Source organism: Suricata suricatta, chromosome 13 (assembly GCF_006229205.1).
Source record: "Suricata suricatta isolate VVHF042 chromosome 13, meerkat_22Aug2017_6uvM2_HiC, whole genome shotgun sequence".
NCBI classification, from domain to species: Eukaryota; Metazoa; Chordata; class Mammalia; order Carnivora; family Herpestidae; genus Suricata; species Suricata suricatta.
Genome location: NC_043712.1, coordinates 13794685 through 13816443, shown reverse-complemented (window position 1 = coordinate 13816443; position 21759 = coordinate 13794685). Strand labels below are relative to the sequence as shown.

General features: G+C 52.1%; 1 protein-coding gene across 5 annotated transcripts in view; it reads right to left on the bottom strand.

The window, feature by feature from the left end:
• CDK5RAP2 (CDK5 regulatory subunit associated protein 2) overlaps positions 1-21759 on the bottom strand; it is a 167532-nt gene that overhangs the window by 17064 nt on the left and 128709 nt on the right. For all 5 annotated transcript variants that reach the window (XM_029919480.1, XM_029919482.1, XM_029919484.1 and 2 more), the window contains 7 exons: positions 16867-16915; positions 14194-14369; positions 9945-10064; positions 5872-5988; positions 3565-3754; positions 2649-2770; positions 1348-1584 (listed from right to left, as the gene is read on the bottom strand). In XM_029919480.1, the coding sequence (XP_029775340.1) occupies positions 1348-1584; positions 2649-2770; positions 3565-3754; positions 5872-5988; positions 9945-10064; positions 14194-14369; positions 16867-16915 (1011 nt within the window). The remainder of the gene's footprint in view (positions 1-1347; positions 1585-2648; positions 2771-3564; positions 3755-5871; positions 5989-9944; positions 10065-14193; positions 14370-16866; positions 16916-21759) is intronic.

The following is a 21759-nucleotide window of genomic DNA, read 5'->3' as shown; positions in this document are numbered from 1 at the left end:
TTTATGATACAAGCAATAGTGACATCTACATCTAAACCTTTCCACTCTTGGTTCATCCTAGGAAGGCTGTTTGAAGTATCGATGGCTTATAACCAACCACATGAGCCTTTCCATCCTTTCTTTCCTTGCACTGAACACCGTCCTGACTCCAGTCCTCCTCCTGTTGCTGAGTATTCGGTCCACAGTCCCTGTGGTTTCTTCTCCCTCTCCTCTTGGGATGGATATTCTGGTAGAGGGGAAGGGAGTTTGATGGTAGGGTCGAGAGTCAACTCACGAAGGTTCTTCACTAATATTTCAGAGATAGTTTGAGAGGCAGCTGAGGCTCCCTGGGAATTTTCTTCACTGGCCATCTGAGAAGGTTCCGGGCCACAGGATGGGTAAAGCTTCATTGGTGAATCCATCTGAAGCCTAGTCACAGACAGAAGCTCCTTCTAGATCTTTGGGTTCCAGTGGAAGGAGATGCTCAAAACTCATCTAGCTGCAAAGTAGCCGTAAAAACCAAGATAGCCCAGAAGGAGTGAGGAAAACCAAGACTTCGACAAACCCTGGCTAGAGAAAGAACCGAAGTCCAAACTTTTATACGGTGTGTGTGTGTCAAGTATGCCGACATTCCCGGTCCCACAAGGTATGCACACCCGCCCTGCGGGCATGAGGGTGATGACTCCGGAAGGTCAGGCGGTGCTCTAGGGACAGCCCTGGACTCAGGAGCTAACAAATGACTTCTAGCTGCTGCTCTGCCCCTATTTGCCATGTCACTTCGGGCGGGTCCGGTACGCTCTCTGGGTCTCAGGCCCTTCATCCAATGAACAAAGAGGACGGCCTGGCCAACTGCCTTAAGTCTGACCACTTGCTGGCTTGTTCCTGGCCCTGCACTGGGCAAGGGACAAAGGACTGACCGGGGACCCGCTCCTGTCCTTTTTCTGCTACCCTACTTGGCTTCTGCAGGGCCAGACAATAAGCCCACAAGCAAACGCAAAACGAGCAGTTTTCAAACCCACCGGGATGCTTTCAGATCCTAGACACTGAGAGCCAGAGTAAGACGGCTAGATTCTCTTCGAAAGGATTTTCAGCAGTGGAGTCATGGGGGCAGGGCTAAATGGCTCAGGGTGGGTGGGGCCAAGGTGGGGCTGATGACTGCCCTGAGAGGTGAGGGGCCTGAACCAAGATCACGCCATCCTGCCAAAGGTGACGGCTGCTCAGTGGCCAGGCTCCTGGCTCCTGGGTGCAGCGTGCCTCTGTCCACAGGGGGACAGCTCCACGGGGCAAGAGCATCACCCAGGAGACCCGTGTCCTGCCGACGCACACGGGGGCGGAATCTCAAGCGGTTAAGAGGGGCGGGGCCAGTACCGTGCTCGTCCAGCTGCAGGGGCCACTCGGGGACACACGGGGTTGGGAGGGCCCCGGCGAGGGCCGCGTCCTGAGCCCTCCTCCGCTGCTCCGCCAGCTGCTCCTCCAGCTTGCTCTGCAGCGTGCTGGTGGTCTCGATGCTCCTTTCCAGCTGTCCCCGCAGAGCCTGGATCTCTGTCAGGAGACCGTGCAGGTCGCTGGAAGGGTCCTGCTCTCTCCAGCCTTCTCCTGACGCCTCTGCAAACAAGTGCAAAGGGACAGCCTTGACGTCTTCCGCCATCGAAGGGTCAGCCCTCGAAGGAGCGCAACGGGGCTTTAAACCCGCCACCACCGCCACCGGCCCCTTCTGTAAAACTAGGTACAATTTAAAGTAACAACTTGACTTTAAAAAACAAAAATATTGGCAGACTTAATTGCTGCTATTCCACAGGCTAAATAAGAGCTGGAAATTAATTTTCACTTCTGGCCATAAAAGCCTCGCAAATTGCACACCAAACCCCGGAATTACGTCTGGTAGTAATAAAATCTATTTGGGCTGGAATTATAGAATGAAAGGGGCTGATTTTAAGAGCCACAGTATATTAAAAAGGCACAACAGCAAGAATAAGAAAAGCGACTTGAAGAGAAAATGAAAGCGGGGAGGTGACCCTTTTCTACATAAACTTTCAATAGGGAGAAACCGTCTGGAAAATTAGCTAAAAAAAACAAAACAAAACAAAACAAAAAACCCTACCACACCTCAAAATTCATTCCAAGACATTAGAGTTTACAGTCAAGTCCTCTGATCTGGTATCTGCCGGCGGGCCAGGGCCACGCACCACGTCCACGCATTGCCCTGCGGCGTGGCAGGTGCTCCACAATTAGGTGTGGGATGAATGGGCGAAAAGACACACACACACACACACTAGCAGGAAATGCAGAGTCAGATCATCCTTGAGAGTCTACTACATCCAGGTCCTCTGGTAGCCCGCTTTCCAGAAATGAGCTCATTTAGTTCTCACGACCCCACAGAACAGGAGTCGGGGCCCATGTTTTATGGAGGAAGAACCAGGCCCAGAGGGGCGAGGTGACCGGCTGGAGGTCCCACAGCCCGGAGCGAGGAGACAGAGAGGACACAGGCCCCGGCTGGCCTGACTCCCCAGCCCACGTCCTTCCGTGATTCTTGCTGCATCAGAAGAAGGGCGGCCCGAGGGGAGCGAGCCCTCCGCCCGGGAGGTAGCACTTCAGACAGGGGGCGCCCAGCCCGCAGCCCGACGCGGCCGCCCCAGGACAGGAAGCCGTGGGGCCCGCGCGCCCAGTACCTGCGGGCCTCCGGTGCCCCGCGTCCAGCTTCGCGCACACCTTCAGCTCCACCCGCAGACACTGCAGGAGCCGCTCGTTCTGGGTCAGCAGCTGCTGCTTCGACTTCGCCTCCTCCTGTGCCCTGGAGAGGCCCCACGGCCACGGGGAAGAGACGTTACTTCTGACGCACGGGGACTTGCTCTGCCACCACAGCCGGCAGGGTGTGCACGCGACTGACCAGCGTGGGGGACAGTGCCAGCCCCGGCCACCCCTTCCTGAGCGCCCCTCTGGGCCTGGCCCGGATGTGCGGGATCTACTGCGTGCCATCTTCATGGACACTCAGAGCGGCCGTGCTCCCAATCTTTGACTGCACCCGGGGTGGGGGGAGGGAGGGGTTGGGACTGTGAGATGCCAAGAGAGTGCTCTCACTGAGTCAGCACACCACCCTGGGCAACCAAGGGGAACGTCGGTAACCCTGAAGTTGTGGGTGCCCACGAGGGCAGAGGGACAACTGAAAAGGTAGGGCAGAGGTGAGGGGAAACTGCACAGGGCCAGTGAGTATGAGCCCTTTCGGTTCTAAGTCAGATTCACGTCCCTCTGCGTGGCTTCCTAGTCACTCAGAGTGAATCACCACGGCTGCGAGGGGGACTCGTCACCCACACTCTCTTGTCCCCCTTTGGCCTCACTGCTCTGCTCCAAGGATGCCCCGCCCCATGGCCCCCACCCTTTCCCTGTCTGCAAGTCGCCATTTATTTCAGAGAGCCCTCCTCCCCACCCTGCGACGTCCCCTGGAAAAAGCCAGCCATCTGCCCCCCAGGCCCTACCCTCCTCGCTTCGGTGATTCTGTTCCCTGTGTTGTGTGTGCCCGAGTGTTCACCGGCCTTCAGCGGCCCGAGGGCAGGGGTCGGCGCGCCTTGGGGTGACCCTGACCGCTACCTGCTCAGCTCGCTGCGCGTGCTGCACACTTCCTGCAGCAGCTGCCGGGTGTGCCTGTCCTGCTCGCACACCTCCCTCTGCAGCCGCTCGTTCTCCTCCTTCAAGCGGGCGTGCTCCCGCCGAAGCAGCTCGAGGTTCGCGGCCTTCCTGGAGAGGGACTCGCGCAACTTCTCGTTCTCCTTCTGTTTATCTGCGAACACACAGAAAAGCGCCACTGAGAAGAGACACCATTTGTTTTTTCCAACTCCACTGCGCAAACACGGCCCTTCAGCGCAAGCACTCCAGGAATACAAAACAGAATGAGATTTAATCTGGCATTTATGATTTTGGCATTCCAATTATCTTACGCATTTTGGGCAGATAAATCTGTCAACATCAAGGCTGCAGATTAAACGTCACTGGGATGAAATGGGCCTGTTTAATTTTCTATACAATAATGGGCCGTGCAAACCTAGTTACTTTGCCATCGCGGAGGAAACCGTGGATATAAATTACAGACAGAAGCAAGACACGGCCCCAAAGTCTGGCAGTGGATGTGAGGAAAGTCTGTGCGCCCCGTAAGGAGGCCAGCAAGGCTGTGCAAAGGCCCCCTGAGGCCCCGTCTGCTCCTCAGCCCAGGACAGCACCTCTCCTGAGTGCCCAGAAAACATGCCAGCACCAGGAGGTGGGCAGGTAAGAGCACGGCCTGGAGGCCGAGTGGCATGTTCAAGTGCACTCTCCTGGCGCCAAAGCCGGGACAGAGTGTCTTCACTCCTCTGTGCCTCGGTTTCCTCACGTGTGCCGTTGCAAGGATTAACAGAGATGCTGTACATCAAGGCCTTAGCACAGGGCTTCATGGGCACTGGGAAGGCTGGGAGCACGCCCCAGACTGAGCTCCCGGCCATGCCACCGGTGGAGGGCCCCACGTCCGCAGCCCTGGCCGCAGGCCCTCCATGACCACCTCACAAGTATCATCTTATTACCTCTTCGGAACAAACCTCCCAGCTAGGTACTATTTTCTCCCCATTTTCCAGATCGGAAACTAGGGACAGACAGATTAAGACCCTTCCCCAAGGTCACAGAACCAAGGAGGCACAGAGCCATGGTACAGACCCAGCTTTTCTGGTGCCACTCTTCGCCCTGACATGCTAATTTCTGAGCAAGCGTCTCCTCCTTCTTCACACTCCAGCCCCAGGGGGGCTTTCAGCAAGTCCTGACGGGTGTGTGCTCTCCCTGCCTCTGGTCCCGAGCCTCTGTCTGTGCTCCTTCCTCTATTTGAAAGGCCCTGGCTCTTCCAAACCTCAGACGCCTCGGCTAATCCCTGCTGGACGGAGCTCTCGAAGCTGAGCCTCTCCTGGGTCCTGTGACCCCCAAGCCTGTGTCTCACTCCTGAGCTTCGTGCTGGCCTTTGTCACGCCTGATCCTCGTGCTGGCCTTTGTCATCCCTGACCCCCGTGCTGGCCTTTGTCACCCCTGACCCTCGTGGCCTTTGTAACCCCTGACCCTCATGGTCTTTGTTGTCCCTGACCCTCGTGCTGGCCTTTGTCATCCCTGACCCTCGTGCTGGCCTGCCAAGCATGGGTTGCCCAGCTGCCTCTCCCATCAGACCACGAGTCCTTCGAGGGAGGGGACCAGATCTCACTCGTCTCTGTATCAGTCTACACAGGCCCTGACATGTTTGCTGAGTGAATGAATGATCTGCAAAAGCCTAGATTCTGTCCCTTAAGCTAAAAGCAGCATCAATATCCTCTAGACAGAGTAGAGAAGCTGGCCCGAGTCCCAGCTCTGCCCATTTCCAGACAAGGGGCCACAGGCCAGTCAACTCCCCAGGCCTCGGTTTCTTACCTGTAAAACAGGACTGACAATGCCTCCTAGCAGAAACATCTTAAGTACTGAGAGATACTGTAGGTGAAAGCTCTTTGGGGGCTAAGCTCCAAAAAGAAAGAATTGAGAGAAAGGACCTTCCTAAGAAATACTAGATGCCCCCCTGTCCCCGCCCAATAGTAGGGGGTCTGTGGATGACATTCTGGCGGAGTAAGGCATGTCTAGCCTCTCTCTCTTCCACTGTAAATGGAGGTGAATGAGAGGTGGCTGTGTCCTCCTTAGAGGCACTGTGCTAAGGGCTTCAGAGAGGTAACTGTCACAACTGCCCCATAAGGTACTCTTATTTTACAGCTAAGAATACTGAGGTTCAGAGAGGTTAAGGGACCTGCCCAAAGTCACAGAGCCACAGAATTTGAACCCAGGTTGGTCAAACTCCCATGCATTCTTCCCATGCCACAGAAGGCTGTGGGGGTCCAGCCTGCCGACGGCTCCTTTAGTTCCTACCTCTGGATCCCTTGGCGAGCATTGTATTGAGAGCCTGGTTCTGCTTCCTCAGGAAACAGACCTCTGATGTCAGAGAATTGTGCAGCTCTGATCCACAAGCAAAACTGTTCGTAGAACCTATAAAAATACACATGAATAGTGACTTATGGACAGTTGCCAGGTCAGTATGAATGGAACTTTCTAGAAAACAGTTTTAAATGATGAGGAAACACAATATGCAATGGAAATCACTCCAGTAAACCATATGAGGTATCACAAGAGCCCAAAGGGAAGTAAGAGTGAGCTTGAACGCGGAGGCAAGAGGTACCCCCCCCATTCTTACCTGCCCCTAAGGATGAACAGAGGTGAGTGGGTTAACAGTCTTAACCTGCACGTATGTCTCTCCTGGGGTCCACACCGTCAGTGGACCTCTCACTGAGGCAGCTCCCGGGCCACAGAGCCAAAAGTTTCTTCCCTCACCTCTCAAACCTGCCCCCATACACATCATCACCATCACCTCTAATCCGCGCTGAAAACCCGGAGCCATCCCCAATGCCACTCTCTGGCACTGGCCGAGCAGCCGATCGTGACTGCTGGACTGCTGGTTCTTCCTCACCAGCGCCTCGGACGCCGGCCCACTCTTTCCCATCCCCGTAGGCGAGGCCTCATCACCGTGCCCTGACCTTGCCCTGCTGCTATTCTGCCAGTGGGGCTGCACACAGCCCCCTCAGCTTATCCTCTGCTCGGAACACCTGACGACTCTCCACTGCGCAGATGGACAGACAGACAAACCCAACACAAGGCCCAGGCCTCAGATCTCCATTATTTCACTTCAATCTCACACACACTCTGCTCCGTGTCCGCCCTAGACTCTAGTCCTCGAATGCAGCCAAGCTGAGCTACTTCTGTGCCCCCACATACCATGCGGTCACACACCTCCCAGACTTTGTGCAGTGAGGTGGTGAGGTCTTCACTCGCTGGACCTAGAGTGCCCAGCTCCTTCTTCACCTGCCAAAATCACAGTTGCCTTTCAACTCTTAGCTCCAGCTCACCAGGGTCTAAAGCCAGACGGACCAGGATGGAGGCCATTTACAAACTCTGACCAGTTTCCTCATCTGTAAATACCTCCCGAGGCTGTGGTCTCTCTCTAAAAATCCTTCCCCTCCCTCGGGTGGGACAGCGGCCCTGACACTCCACCTGGGCTTTCGGCACCTGCACCCTCCACAGTGTCCAGAGCATGGGAATGTGCTACCCTCTGCAGAGCACGGGGCTTTCTGCGTGAGGCGGGCAGACGCCTCCCTCCCTCCACCTTCCATGCTACCACACAGCCCAAATGCCGGACCCCGCTTTCCGAGACTCCAACGCAGCTAGGACACGGCCAGGGGCCTCCTCTGGTCAATGACACCTTACGGGAAGGCTTCTGGGAAAGATTTCTCACCCAGATGAAGCCCCACCCTCTTCCTTCCCGTGCTCTGGACACTGTCCTAAGGGAATGCGGTGCTTATACTGACTGAGGTCATCACTGACACTGACCCCAGGCCCTGGCATCATTTCACTGCGTCATTAAACCTGCCTTGGAACTGGCTGCCTCTGGATTTCTTGTTGTCTGGAAGACAATGGAAGTCCCCAGTGTTCACACCGCTTTTTACTCATATTCTGTTCTCTGCGGCTGAAAGCCTCCTGGTCCACGACTGATTACCTGGAATGTTCCAACTCCCCGTAAGGAGGCTATGACATCAGAAGCTATGGCTCCCAGAAGCCAGCGTTCCACAGTCCTTCCACGTCACGGCCCTCCCTCGTCTCAGGTTAATGATTCACAAGTCACAATGTCACGTCATTGTTCCATTCACACATGTCTCTCCCCTATGAACTCTGCTGTCTTCTCAGAGACACCTGGGTTTGAATCACAGCTCTGGTTTCTTCATAGCTGGATGACCTCAGGTATGTCACATAACTTCTCCGAGTCTCCATGAGCCCCATAAAAATGACCAATGTTGTTATTATTACTGCTATTACCATTCATATTAATGTCATGACTGACGACAGGCTCGAGCCCAAACCAGGACCCAACAGCCATCGGGATGAACAGGACACATCCCGCAGAGGAAGTCTGCTCTGACCACAGCTGGTCACTGCTCAAAGGAAGACTCAGGCCAGAGAAGGGCTCCAGACAGAGCCTGAGGCATGGGGCCCATGGCCAAGGCCACCATCACTACCAGCTCCAGCTCCCGTAACTCCTGTAAGTGACCAAGTGATGCCAAGCCACCACGTGAGATGACAGTTTTTAACAACAGTCCACCTGAACATCATACGGAGCCAGGCCTTTCTCAAACCTGCCCTCCAAGAGGAACACCTCACAGCAGGGGGGAGGTGGAGCCACTTTTATTTCTTTGTCTTTTCAGAGATCTTGATGAGATTGTGATGAGTGAGAACAGAGTCTCCCCACCAGCAGTTAATACTTTATGAATGCATTTTTTGTAAACCTTCCCATCAGGGTGAGTTACTCTCCCAGCAACTTCCAGTTCCGTTGTAGCTGGTGCCCTTGTGAGCCCCCATATAATTCTAAAATTGGATTTGCCCAGGAAAATGTAAAACAGAATGAATCTAATTCAGGCATTACCAAGAGTGAATGTGCAGGGCCCGGGCATGTATTTCTTCCCGGTATTTGATATGACTAATAACTCCGGTTAATCAATTTCCCTGAGGGTGAGAGACAGGGAGGGAGCAGGGGGGAGGGTGGGGAGGGGAGAGGGGAGGGCGGGGGTGTGGGTCCACTCTGTCTGCCTCATGGACTGCAGCAGACAGAACTCTGGAAAGATCTTTCCAGGCTGATGGCTACGACGGACCAGGGGTCCAAGGACTCAAGTGCTGCCACCGAGTACATCTTTCTAGAACTCAGTGATTTAATCTCTAAAAATGCTTGCGTCCCCACTTGTTGCCAGGCAGTGACATGTCAAACAGTGTTGTACAAAATAAAATAGCAAAATCACTTGATAAAGGCAAAGAAAACAACCCCTTAGTGAGCGAGGCACGGAGCAACACCCTATTCATAGCATCGCCTTCTGGAAACCTCATCATGACTCTGTTCTATAAAACAAAGAAGGCCAGAGAGGTGGGGTGACTTGCCCCCAAGTCCACCAGCTAACAAACAGAGGAGGTGGGGGCCACGCTCAGTCCAGTCCAGCTCCCAAACCAACTCGGGCTTTTTTCCAGGGCACAGAGCTGCTCTCAAGACACATTCTTCACAGAATGAAAACAATCTCTGGGGAGCAACAAGGAAAGATGTCCAAAAATATATTGTTCAGTGAAAAAAAGCAGGGGGACAGGAGAGCAGACATGAAGCATTCTACCTTTTGGGGGAGTGAAAGAGTAAGAATATATATTTGTGTTTGCACTGAAAAACCGCTCTAAGGTGCGGAAGACCACTACCAGAGGAGGGAGGAGAGGATGGATGGGTCCAGAACAGAGACATTCAGTTTCGCACCGTGTGAACGTCTCCCCTATGGAAAAACATATTTTTAAGTTCTGCATGGAAGAAGATTCCATTCAGCTCTGTGTTTACGCAGGAATCATGGTGACCTTGTAACAGGCGTGAGAGACTCTCACCAAACTGCTAACACGCTCATACTTTTAAAATCCACTACCGACAAAAAGACGAAATGCTGCTCTGCTTTATTTCAAAACCCCGATCTGTTTCTCTACAGCTACCGTGAGGTGCCAAGCACAACCCAGAGCGCAGGGGCCTCGCTCAGTGCCTGGGAAATCACCATGCCCGTGGTGCCCACCTCGTGCCAGGGGCTGTGCGGGCCCCTGCTCGCCTCTGCTCACCCCGTTCTCATCGCACCAGGATAAAACGGGGATTGTCGTCCCCACTTCATAAACCCATCACTGTAACTAGCATGGCGCAGTATCTCCACAACGTTTAGGGAGGTCATCGTGGAGGTGAGCGGCAAGGTCAGGACCTGGGCTGCGGTCTCCCTGGCCGCCAGCGGGCATCCTCCTGCACACAGGGAAAGCTTATCCAGGCAAATGCGCCCCAGATGCAGCACAGGCAGGCTCGCGACGCCCCTCTGGGGAGGTCTTTCCTCACTTACCTTGATCAAATTCACACCCCTGGCGTTCCAGTTGTCCCCGAAGTTTCTCGTTTGTTTTAATTGATTCTTCTAAACGTCTCCTCAAGCTTCGAATCTCTTGTATATGTTCCATTACTAAGTCTACAGGAAAGAGAGTATTTCTAACGTGAAGTCTGAAGCCCCCAACAAGTTGAATAGTTTACAGATTATGCAACGATCCTGAAATTCTAAATCGCGCCGGATATATTCAGTCAGTGACTGGCGATTTTCTCCTGGGCACGGTGAGGCTGGGCAAGTGCCCGCAGCCCACAGACACAGTTCTGTAATGATTCTCTGCAGCCCTCTGCGAGGAGGGCGTTTTACATCACACGGAAAAATTATATTCCATACAATTTTAATGCTAGCTCTAATGCAGCCCTTTATTCCTCTAAATATCAAATATTTAAAATCTTCCTTATGGTGAAACTAACAGATCACTTTCAAGTCTGCTTGAAATGCCTGAGAGTTGATTAAACTACCTTCACAATGAATCCAGATATTTTTGAGACTAATTCTCTGAAAGGAATATATTTATCCATTTATCACCTCCATTTATCACCTCCTTATTTAAGACTTAAACACAGAACAAAACAATAATGCCAGTGCTAGTGAAAACTGTAAGAAGGGCACACTCAAGGGCATATCCTGTTCGTGTGCGTGACTTTGGGGAACTATTTTTATCATTAGCCTTAGAAGGGTTCTTTTCCAATGTCTTTCCCCAAATAAGTCTATTTCTAGGAATCTATTCCAAGAGATCACCAGACATGCTGACAGCCATGTGCCAGAATGCATGAAAATGTTCACCTTGAGCACTATATGGAACAGTAAAAACTGAAAATAACTCCAATTATGAAGTAAGCTGCATTACATCTGCCGCGATGCAGTGTGACACAGCTCCTGAAATTGTATCATGAAGACCATGTACTATCACAGAAAAAGAGACACAAAATGGATTATTCAGCATAATCACAACTCTACTTAAGAATTTATAGACAGAAAAGACACATAAACATGCCAAAAAAGAAAATATACCTAAATATGAACAGCAGTGGCCTTCGGGTGTTAGATTTCAGGTTTTTCAAAACTTCTAGACTGTAACTCAATATAACATTCAATAAGATGTAAAAATTTAAATCTCCCAAGTGTTCTGAACTGAGCATGTCCTATTTTCCTAGCCTCTGCCACCTCTCACTTGAACAAAGGAGGACACACAGTTGCAATCTCGAGGTATGCTCTAGAATCAGTGTCTAAAGCATAAACCACATTAAGTATCCAGAGGAAAAGCGAACGTCTCGAATTCATCAATTAGGGTACACTCGGTATGTCTTCGTAATGTTTGTTTTAAAACATTATACTAATGTTACGACCCAGTTTTAATTCCTCCAAAACGACTTTCATTTAAAAGTAGCACAATCTTACAGATCTTTTCCTAATTAAATAGTAATTCTGCCAGGAATCTGAATGTTTATGAGGTGACTTCATTCCCAGGCCGTCGGCGATCTCTATTAATGCTGGAAGCGCGGCCAGTCGTCTGGGGGGACCTGCCAGGCCCTTGCCACAGCCAAGTCCCGGCAGCACCTCCCGGCCCGGCCCTGCTGCCCCGCTGCCCCGCACATTTGCCAGCAGCTCGTCAGGACCGAGTGAGGCGGGAACTTATCTACTGTGACCGCAGTCCTCCATGCTCCTTCCTATCCACACCACACGCCGGCGGCTCCTGGAGTAATACCACTGAGCAGCCCTCGGCACACAACACCTCCTACTGAGTCCGGCCCGGGGCTGGGATCATCACTAGGGCTTCAGGAAACATTCCCAGTCGAACTGGACACCACTTATTAATTATGCAGCCCTAACCCAGGAGAAGGAAACACTACACACGTCTTTACAAAACGGGAGAAAAATACCTGTCCCTCTTGCAATAAATAGCCTTCTGACAATTGTTAACTCTTTAAACTGCGAGAAGCAACCACTAAAAACCACACGTGTATCTTTGGCCTAGTGGTTCCACTTTACAGAATCCAGGGTAAGAATATGCCCCGAAATGAGAGGAAAGAAAGCTACCGTGTTCAAAGATATTGCCGGCAGCCGTGTTCACGAGTGTGGGATCCAAGAAAGGTTGGGAGTGCTCAGCAACACAGAACATGAGGAAAACCGCAGTTCAGCCATTGGACGGACTATTCTAAAGCCGCTAAAAATGATGTTATGTAACAACATGCCAGAAAGCTTATGATATAATGTCAAGGGAAAAAAGGAAAAACACTAAATTATCTCTCAACTTAGAATAAAAATGCGACAAAAGGAAAAACAAATGCAGAGACCAAAAGTCTGAAGAGAAGCAAACCAAAAAAGCTACAAGTGAGTTTATTAGGACACTGTCCCCATTCAGGAAAGTGCTTGGTAATTCACCAGGAGGTCATGATAAGCCCAAGGTCATGGGTCCTCAGAATAATGAGATGTCAAGGAGATGCCTAAAAGGTTCTATACTGGAAATAAACCAAGGTTGGGGTGGCGGATGTGTGGGAGGGTAGAAAAAAGAGGGGCAGGCGAGCGAAAGTAGAGAGAGGTGCCCAGCACCAGAGCAGATGGGGTTTTTTTGAAGAACAGGGATCTCAAGTATTCCGATTAAATGATCTGGCTGGCCGCGTCGTAACCGCCGCTGACCTGTAGTTCCTCGAGCCCTCGATCAGGTTTGTTCCTCTCACAAAGGCCTTGTAGGAGCAGTCTCAGAGGGTCCTGGAAAGGGACTGAGCCCCATGCCAGGCTGATACAGTACAGAACCAAGTGCAAACAGGGACAAGGAAACAACTCATAGGTCTGATCCAAATCTGCAGAAGGCAGATCAAAGAGCCAGAAATAACCGAGAGAGAGCCAGGACACAGAAACTCAGGAGTCACCCGGGGATACAGCCAGAGATCCAAAGAAAGCAAATCTGGGTGACTGGCTACGAGAAGAACCCGGCAACAGCTCAGCTGAATCACACGTGTATATTTCATGCTCCAGGTATCATTTCAAACGGCACTCCTCTGGGCTCGGAGCAGCCAAGAGGCTCAGAGGCCACCCGGGAGGGTAAAGGCTCTGCCTGTAGGCGGCTCCTCCATGTAAAGTTTCATCTGAAGAAAAAGGAGGGGTCTGTTGCTGAAACAGATTGAGTTTTGAAAGCCACATTCTACGTGATCAGGTGTCAACGAAGAGCTGTTAGGAAGGGGGTGGCAGGGTCCGATTTGTGCTCTGGGAAAGGTCTGGGTGCCCTGCAAACAACCCCTCGAAGAAAGGGGAGACCAGAGGATGTCTGCTGAGGTCCAGAATGTAAACCAAGGGTCAGAAAACTATAGCTCCTGGGTTAAACCCACCCACCAGCTGTTTGGGTAAATAGAGTCTTATTGGAACAGAGCCGTACTCACTCCTTTTTACATTCTGTCTACGGCTGCTTTCTGCTACAACCACAGGATTGGGTAATTACAACAAAGACCGTATGCTCCACAAAGCTCAAAGTATTTACTATCTGGCCTTTCCCAGGAAAAATTTGCCAATCCTTGGTCTATACTATCCCTTGAACTCCTGAAATACACTGACTTATAAACATGAATCCCTACCTAACACCCCAATGGGAGGTCTTCAAGACTGGAAGTACAGAGGAGGCCAAAGGGAGCTCGGGCAGGTGGAGGCTTGGGAGGCTCATTCGGCCAACTGAGCCCCTGGGCCACGGTCAGAGGCAGGGCAAGGGACTGACCCAAAGGATGAAGGGTCACACACTAAAGGGAATTATTGCAGATCTAGAGAACTACCAAATAGCCAGTTGGGAGTGGGGTGGGGAGTGAGGTGATCTGGGGAATCTGTACAATTCAAAGCAAGAGTCCTCAAAGTGACAGTGCCTCAGAAAGTGACTCAAAGGAACAAGAGGAAATCCACCAGGCTTGGAACAGACACACAACCTCTGCTTCCCAGCCTGTTTTCCGCCACCACGAGAAGCGCAAGGAAATGGCAAGTCACATAATAAGTCATCATTAAGAAATAAAAATGACTCTTCCCCAATCACCAACACTTTCAACAACTACAGCTTTCCCCAGTGATAAATGACAGTCTGAATGACCAGCTTTGGCCCTGCCAGGGTCTCCTTTCATCAGACAAATATTCAAATGTCACTACACTCTGCTTACTCAGGCTAGATGGCAAATTACTATTTAAACCAGGAAACCTTGGCCGCGTCCAAAGTGCTTCGCGAGGCTTAGCTTACCTTGAGAAAAATGGCTCGCCACTGCCGAGGTCTTCCCGGTCTCGCTGTCTTGCGTCAGGTCTCGGGAGAGGTTGGAGGACTTCTCGGACACTTCACAATCAGACAACGCATGAGAGGCAGAAGGCTCAGGAGACTCAGGGAGGATGTGCTGGTAGGTTACACCGTCTTCCTCAATCCTTGGCCACAGGGATTGGAAACAAACATGTAAGATCACCTGGCCCTTTGCAATTTCCCCATTTGTTGTGGGGCCCTTTTGCGTCCCCAGAGCAGTTTTTAGTGAGGACACTCTAAACACAAAAAAGCACTCGGTGGGCCTGAGTCTGGAGCCGATGACGGAGGGGGAGCCATGGGGAGGGACCCTACGAAAGAGCGCGAGGACACAGAAACCCTCCGAGGCAGGGACAACCATCCTCACTCGGAGCTGGGGAGCCTGAGACACATCACAAGCTTGCTCACTGCCTCACAGCTTCTCGCCGGCAGAGCTCACACTTGAACCCAGGCCTGTCTGGCTCTGGGACCCCAGGAGAAAGTGGGAGGCCAACTCAAAGCCATGAAGTGGCTGGATGGGTTTAAAAATCTCAAAACGCTCATGGCCTCCAAGCAGGTCCCCAAACCAGCACTCTGGCAGCCATCTGGTTATTAACCTGTATTTCCCAAGACACCTAAGCCATAAAGAAAAACACCCTGAACTCTGTGAAAAGCCCACATGAATCTCCATTATAGATAAGCTCCTTAATTTAAGCTCTTTTTTTCTCCCATTTTTTCCTATTACTTCTTGTCTCATTATTCATGAGCTCAGACAAGAGCAAAGGACTCCGAAGCTGCAATGCGTTCATTAACAGGTAAACACCAGATGCAACCTCACCCCGCCAGCGTGATGGCTGCCTGGGCTTGCCGCTGCCTTGCAGAAATGCCGAACGGGCCAAGGGCACCCATTTAATTAGCTTAGGAGTGACCCGTGTGGGTGCTAAGCCTACAGCAGGAAAAGGCAGAACAGAAGGAAAAAAACAGACCTGTCGGAAACGGGAAGGGCGACACTCGGGTGAGGGGGGCTGAAGAAGGCTCCCCGCCCCCAGCAGCCCCCGCTCCGAGCAACCACGGTCGTCTTTCACAACAGCGGATCTCTTGCCTGGCCCCCGCTTCCCCTCCTTCAAAGACACAGAATCTGGGCTCTCGACAGAATCTGAGGACCAGTCCAGCAAGGCCCCGCCTGCCTCTCCGGACTTGACCTTCCCATCCTGGCCCCGGCTTGCAGGGGCCACGTCTCCCTCACCTGGTGCACGAATGCTCTCCAGCGACCCCTGCCCCTGGCCCCATCCTTAGATCTCAGGTAAGACTGCCTCCACTTGGGGAGGCCTTGCTTGCCCCCTCCACAGCCCGCCACTGCAGTGTGACCCGTTACTAGAAGGACAGAAGCAGAGGGTCAGACCGGGAGGGATCTGCAAAAATACTGCAGCGGGAAAAGAGTGTTTCTTCTGAGCCACAGAAGCTCGGACCAAAGTGGCCTCCGGTGAGCTGGGATGACTCCCCACCCACTCACTCCAGTGACGCTGTGACTTCGTGATGCCATGGAATCTTCAAGTCTGCGCCCAGCCTGGTCTCTGCTTCTTTATTTTACCCCCAGAAGCCCAAAGGGTCGCTGCTCCAAAGAGGAGGGAAATAACCATCGCACTGACAACAGTCAGAACCTTTAAGCAGTAAACGTAGGAGGACGAGACCTTGACATTCCCTGTGAGTCACCGAGGCAAATACGAAAGTGTATGTTTATTCCGTGAGCACTGTGTGAATCCCAAGGATGTGCTAGACAGCTGGGGCTGGAATTCAAGGCACGGTCTCTGTCCCCAAAAGGCAAGTTACAATAATAGTAAGAACCCAGGAGTACGACTGATCCAAGTTCAAATCCCAGCTCTGCCTCTTCACGGGCAAGCATGCAACTCTGATCCTCAGGTTCCTCGCCCTAAAATGGGAACAATAATGCTTGCCTTGTAGGGTCAGAAACCATGAATGTGAATGCCTAGGGCAGTAGCGGACACACGCCAGTACCCAGGTAGTGCCAGCTGCTCTCCTCTTCCGGGGGATTCTGGGAGCGGAAGGATAGATGCCAAAGTATGGACATCACCATGTGCTAAGTGCTGTAATGTGATGATGTGCCAAGTGCTACAGGAAGAATCACTGATCCTGAGATGTCTGGAGAGATGGGGCACTGGGGACAGCCAGGTTCACTGCCACAAAAACCGACTGCTAAGGGACTTTCAATCGACAACAGGAAGAAGTAGAGCATACGGCTTGTGTCCAGGCACTGGCTGGAGAGCAATAACAAGTCAGGTAAGACTGCAGCCTGGGGAACGCGACAGAAAGAAAGATGGGTCAGACTGAGAAGGGCCTCAAATGTCAGGCTGAGGCATGTGAAGTTGAGCCTGCAGGTACCCAGGAGTCGACAGAAGGAACGTGTCATCCAGTCAAATAACCTAACAGAAAAAAGCCATGAATGACCTAAAACACCGGCCTCAAGATTGCAGGAAGCACAGCATAAGCTGCTGGTTTCGTGAGGGCGTGGTCAGCTTCCACTGGTGTCCACGCTTTCCGTACAGGAAGCAGGAGACTCACTGAGCGGGAGGGAGCCGCGGTGTGCCCAGCAGACCACAGTCCTCTTGCCCAGCACCACACACTCACCTCTCCGCTGGTTCGTTCCGGGTGCTCATTTCCACTTCCACACATTTCCCTGGAAGCGGAAAGACATCAAGAAGAAGGAAAACACTGAAAAAACACAACACACAACACCCAAGTGGTCCCTAATCATCTTATACATGTGCAGGGACCCTGTTCCATTTGTTTAAACACCATTTGTAGGGGTGCCCGGGAGACTCAGTCAGTTGAGTGTCCGACTTCAGCTCAGGTCAGGATCTCGCGGTTTGTGGGTTTGAGCCCTGCGTTGGGCTCTGTGCTGACAGCTCAGAGCCTTGCGTCCGATTCTGTCTCCCCCTCTCTCGCCCCTCCCCCACGTATGCTCTGTCTCTCAATAATAAATAAAGGTTAAACATTTTTAAATAATAAAAATAAACACCATTTGTAGCAACCCCAGATATTTAAAGCAGGATGACCGAGAACACGCTCGGATCACAGGCTCCCCCTTCATCGCTGTTTGGTGGCACTGTTTCTGGAGGGAGGGTACAGCCCTAAATCTAAAATGCAATCTCAGAGGTGCTGCTGGGTGCTTGTTCTTGTTCCTTCTCTAAAACGCTAACAGAACATATGCTCATTTCCGGAAATGGGAAACAGAGACAAGAAAGGAGACCATGACTATCCCTGGGCGCCCATTACGGACGGGGTGGGCCTCCTTCCACCCTTTTCCCCCATGCATTTTGGCATGAGTGACACTGCACTGTGGCTTCATTTTTTTCCCTTCGTATTTTATTATTAGAAGCGTTTTCCTTACTGAATGTGCTCTGGAGATATGAGTTTGAGTGGCTACATTAACACTCCACTGCAGGCGTGCGTGTGCCGGCTTCTGCCGGTCCCCTGTGTGACATCTGGGTCATCTCCGATTTTTCACTTTTATAAATAAGGGAAATACACATCTTGGTACATACGCAGTATCTGCATGTAAATGATGTCCTCAGGAGAGACTCTCAGAAGTGGGATTAGCAGGGAGGTGGGGGAGACGGGTGCAGCCGCAGAAGCCAGTGCCTGCAGCAGGCAGACGGCCACGAGAAACGGCAAGAGACAACAAAATCACGCTCAGGACGGAGCCGGGAAGATGCTCGGCTCCCCCCTCCACGGCCCCATTCGCGGTCTGAAAGGAAACACGGGAGCCCAGATTTCAAAGAGACTAACAACTTCATGTTAAAAATACTTCAGAACTCTGGAAATGGCAGCCTGGGATGAGCTCTTTGAAGAAGCTAACATGCGGCTAAAGGAAAAAACAAACCCTTCTGTAGCCGCACTTGAAACATGAGACTATAATTAAAGTGCACCCACACACACCGTTTTCAAAACTGCTCCTAAAAGGGAAAGTCCTCAAACACCACGGCGCGGAGGAAAAGAGCACCGGAGCCGCGCGCGCTTGCCTTGTGCCTCGTGGTCCCCACCACGTGCTTCCGAGGGCTGCTCCCAGGGCCCCTCAGCACCCCAGCAGGACAGCCACGGGCACCAAGAGCCAGCGTGACGTCCCACGGGCTTGAGGGTCACCTGCCACTGCCGGGCACTGGCAGGCACCGGGAGAGACTCAGCCGGGCCCCCGAGGTCTGGGGCCCGGCCCGAAGACGACTCCACAACACTGACCGCATCCACAATGGTGTCAGGATTTCCATCTTGCAGTGAAGAAGTGCAAGTGCGGAAGGCCTGGCGTGTCCTTGCTCACTCTGCTCAGCTCGCACTCTGTCACTTCCTTGCATACGTGCTCCAGTTAAGTGAGGGATTCAGAGAGACCCCAGAGCCAGCTCGACCACAGAGCTAGGTCCTGATCCTCTTGCTTACATCCTGGTCAAAAACGCAGTGACACTGTGGCTCCCCAAAAGCTAGAGAGAGGTTGACAGGCCCGCACCCCAGTGGACGGGTTCCATCTTGCTGTCCTCTGCGTTCCTGGTCATGAGGGGCAATCTCCATCTGACTGGCAGTCCCGGGCTGCGAGGCCCCCGTGAGTGGGCAGGACGAGTGTGTCCGGAGAACAACTCAGCATTTTCCATCTCACACCAACACGGGCTGCTTACCAGTATTCGGCTAAGAAGGTTCTGGCCCTACATCCCTGAGGATCTGCCCAGCCCGGCCCTCCGAGGGACTCAGCAGTCTACACGCACGAGCCTAGCACGCGGTAACATCACACCCTCGGTGACCAGGAGCACGGACACACGCCTCGCAAACAGGGCAGGGTGCCACTGGTCAGGGGCAGGCTTTAAGCACTCTGGGACTCCTGACCAAAAACTCATCTTCTACCTAGCAAAAACCAAAACGAACCAACAAACCTCCTCAATTCCTTAACAAAACCCATGAGCACAGAAAGAAGTGTCCTGAGACCACCCGAAGCACCAGCTTCTCTGTCTTCAAAGAGGACGTCCTTCAAGGAGTCTGTAAGGACTCACAACTGCACTCTGCCCACCCCCCAGCACAGCTAAGTTCTCGAAAACCAAACGACAAGCGGGCGGTGTGGGGTTCACAGGGACAGCATTACGAGTGATGCAGTGAACTCTGTGGTGGAAGCTGCCTCACGCAGGTGACAGGTGCCATCTGTCCGACTGTTCAGTAAGCTCAGGGAGTGTGTCACAAAGGCACGGCTTCCACCTTGCAGGCAGGCCTAACGGCCGCACCGAAAAACTGGATAGTAGGGAAGGCTTCATCTTTTCAAGTGAAAACACATCCAGTTACCCGGTCCATATCTGAACACGAGAATTATCCCTCACAACCTGCAGACTGGCCGGCCCACCCTCCCCCTGCGCTGATCCACCGTGGACACCGCCTGCATTTGAGAACAGCATTGTTTCCGTTTTGAAACAGTATTCCGCTCAAAATCCATCAGTCGTAGAGAATCCAGTTCGAGTTTCAGAGCCCAGCATCTCCTCCATGACCCAATGCTTCGTCTTCTCCATCCACCAGTAACTTGTAAAACGTTCTCACACTGCTCCTCCCAGGTGCCTGGGCCGGACACTGAGCAAGTGGAGATGAATGGGGGCCATCCTACCCTCAATGAGTTCACAGCTGAGTGGGGACGAGGGACCCAAAAGACAATTACACTACTGGACTATGACAGGGGGCAGGATCGGATGCCGTGGGAGGGGACACAGAGGAAATGAACATGACCCAGCCTGACCATCAGTGAAAATTTAGAGGAGGTAACAACAGACCTCTGAGGCAGAAAGAACTGCTGCGTAAAGATAAGAAGCAGCTACGGGGCTATGAGGCGGGCAGATCCCAGGGCTACTTAGAGGGGAAATGTTCCATTTTCCCCGAGAGCCTGGTTCACCGAGAACTCTACCCATATGCCCCATTACCGCTCCTAAAATTCCTCTCCCCGTTGACTATGAATCCTTCCTATAGGGAAAGTCGAGCTCCAACACTCCTTCCTCCTGGAAGCCTTCCTTCAGAGCTCAGAGATGCCACTCCCTCCAAGCCCCCACTCTGCAGGTCAGACAGAGTCAGACACCAAATAGAAGGGAGATGTAGCCCAAGATCCAAACCACACAAAACTGTCAGTATTGTCATCAAATCCTCACTGGGCACTACACGTACGCCCCCAGTCTACTGTGGAAGGCCAAGACAAGGGCCCCATCTTCCAGGAGTTCATGCTCCGAAGAAAGAAAGTATGCTCAAAAGAAATCACTGCTGTCACCTCCTGAGCGCTCCAGACTAGTCAGATAGGATACCAGACACTTGAAATAATCTCATTTAATCCTCAGAAATAACTCTGTGAGACAGGCACTATTCCCTCCCAGAGGAAATCTGCCCATTAAAGGGATAAGAGAATCATAAAGCTGAGATTTGAACTCAAGTCTGTCTGGCTCCAAAGGGTCTGTGCCGTCCACGCTGGCAGAAGTAACTGTCACGTGCAAGCTATGAACAACCCAGAATAAAAAACCAGCTTTGCTTTCACCCGCGGTGAACAAAGACAGCTTCCTGGAGGATGGGCAAATTTCTAGAGGGGAAGAGAGAGTGAAAGCCTTCTGGCTAAGGGACTGGCTTGAACAAAGGCCCAGAAGTAGGGAGATGCAAGCAAGGCCTGCAGCACAGAAGGGCTGGGACACCCGGTGATAGGAGCGTGAGAAGCACGACACCATGGCGGTCGGGAGGTTAGGCTGTGGAAGCAAACTGCCTGTGCTCGAATCCAGACCCTGCCTCTCCTAGTGCAACCCCGAGCACGTAGATTAACTTCTCTGTTCCCCGTTTCTTAACGGAAGGTGATGGGGGCGCCTGGGTGGCTCAGTCGGGTAAGCATCTGACTTGAGTTCAGCTCATGATCTCACAGTTTTTGAGTTCGAGCCCTGCATTGGGCTCTGTGCTGACAGCTCAGAGCCTGGAGCCTGCTTCAGATTCTGTGTCTCCCTCTCTCTCTCTGCCCCTCCCCTGCTCATGCTCGCTCGCTCGCTCTCTCTCTCTCTCTCTCTCTCAGAAATAAACATTAAAACAATTTTAAATGAAGGTGACAGATAGTACCTTCTCCTAGGCTGAGAATATTGCCTAGCATACAACACACAACTGCTGAAGACCAACTTTGCTCATGGCTTCTCCATCATCATCATCATCACCATCACCATCATCACCACCACCACCACCATCATCATCACTACCATCATCATCACCACCAACACCACCACCACCATCATCATCACCATCATCATCACAACCATCATCATCATCATCATCATCACCACCATCATCACCACCACCACCACCACCATCATCATCACCACCAACACCACCACCACCGTCATCATCACCATCATCATCACAACCATCATCATCATCATCACTACCATCTTCATCACCACCAACACCACCACCACCATCATCATCATACCATCATCATCATCATCACCATCATCACCACCATCATCATCACCACCAACACCACCACCA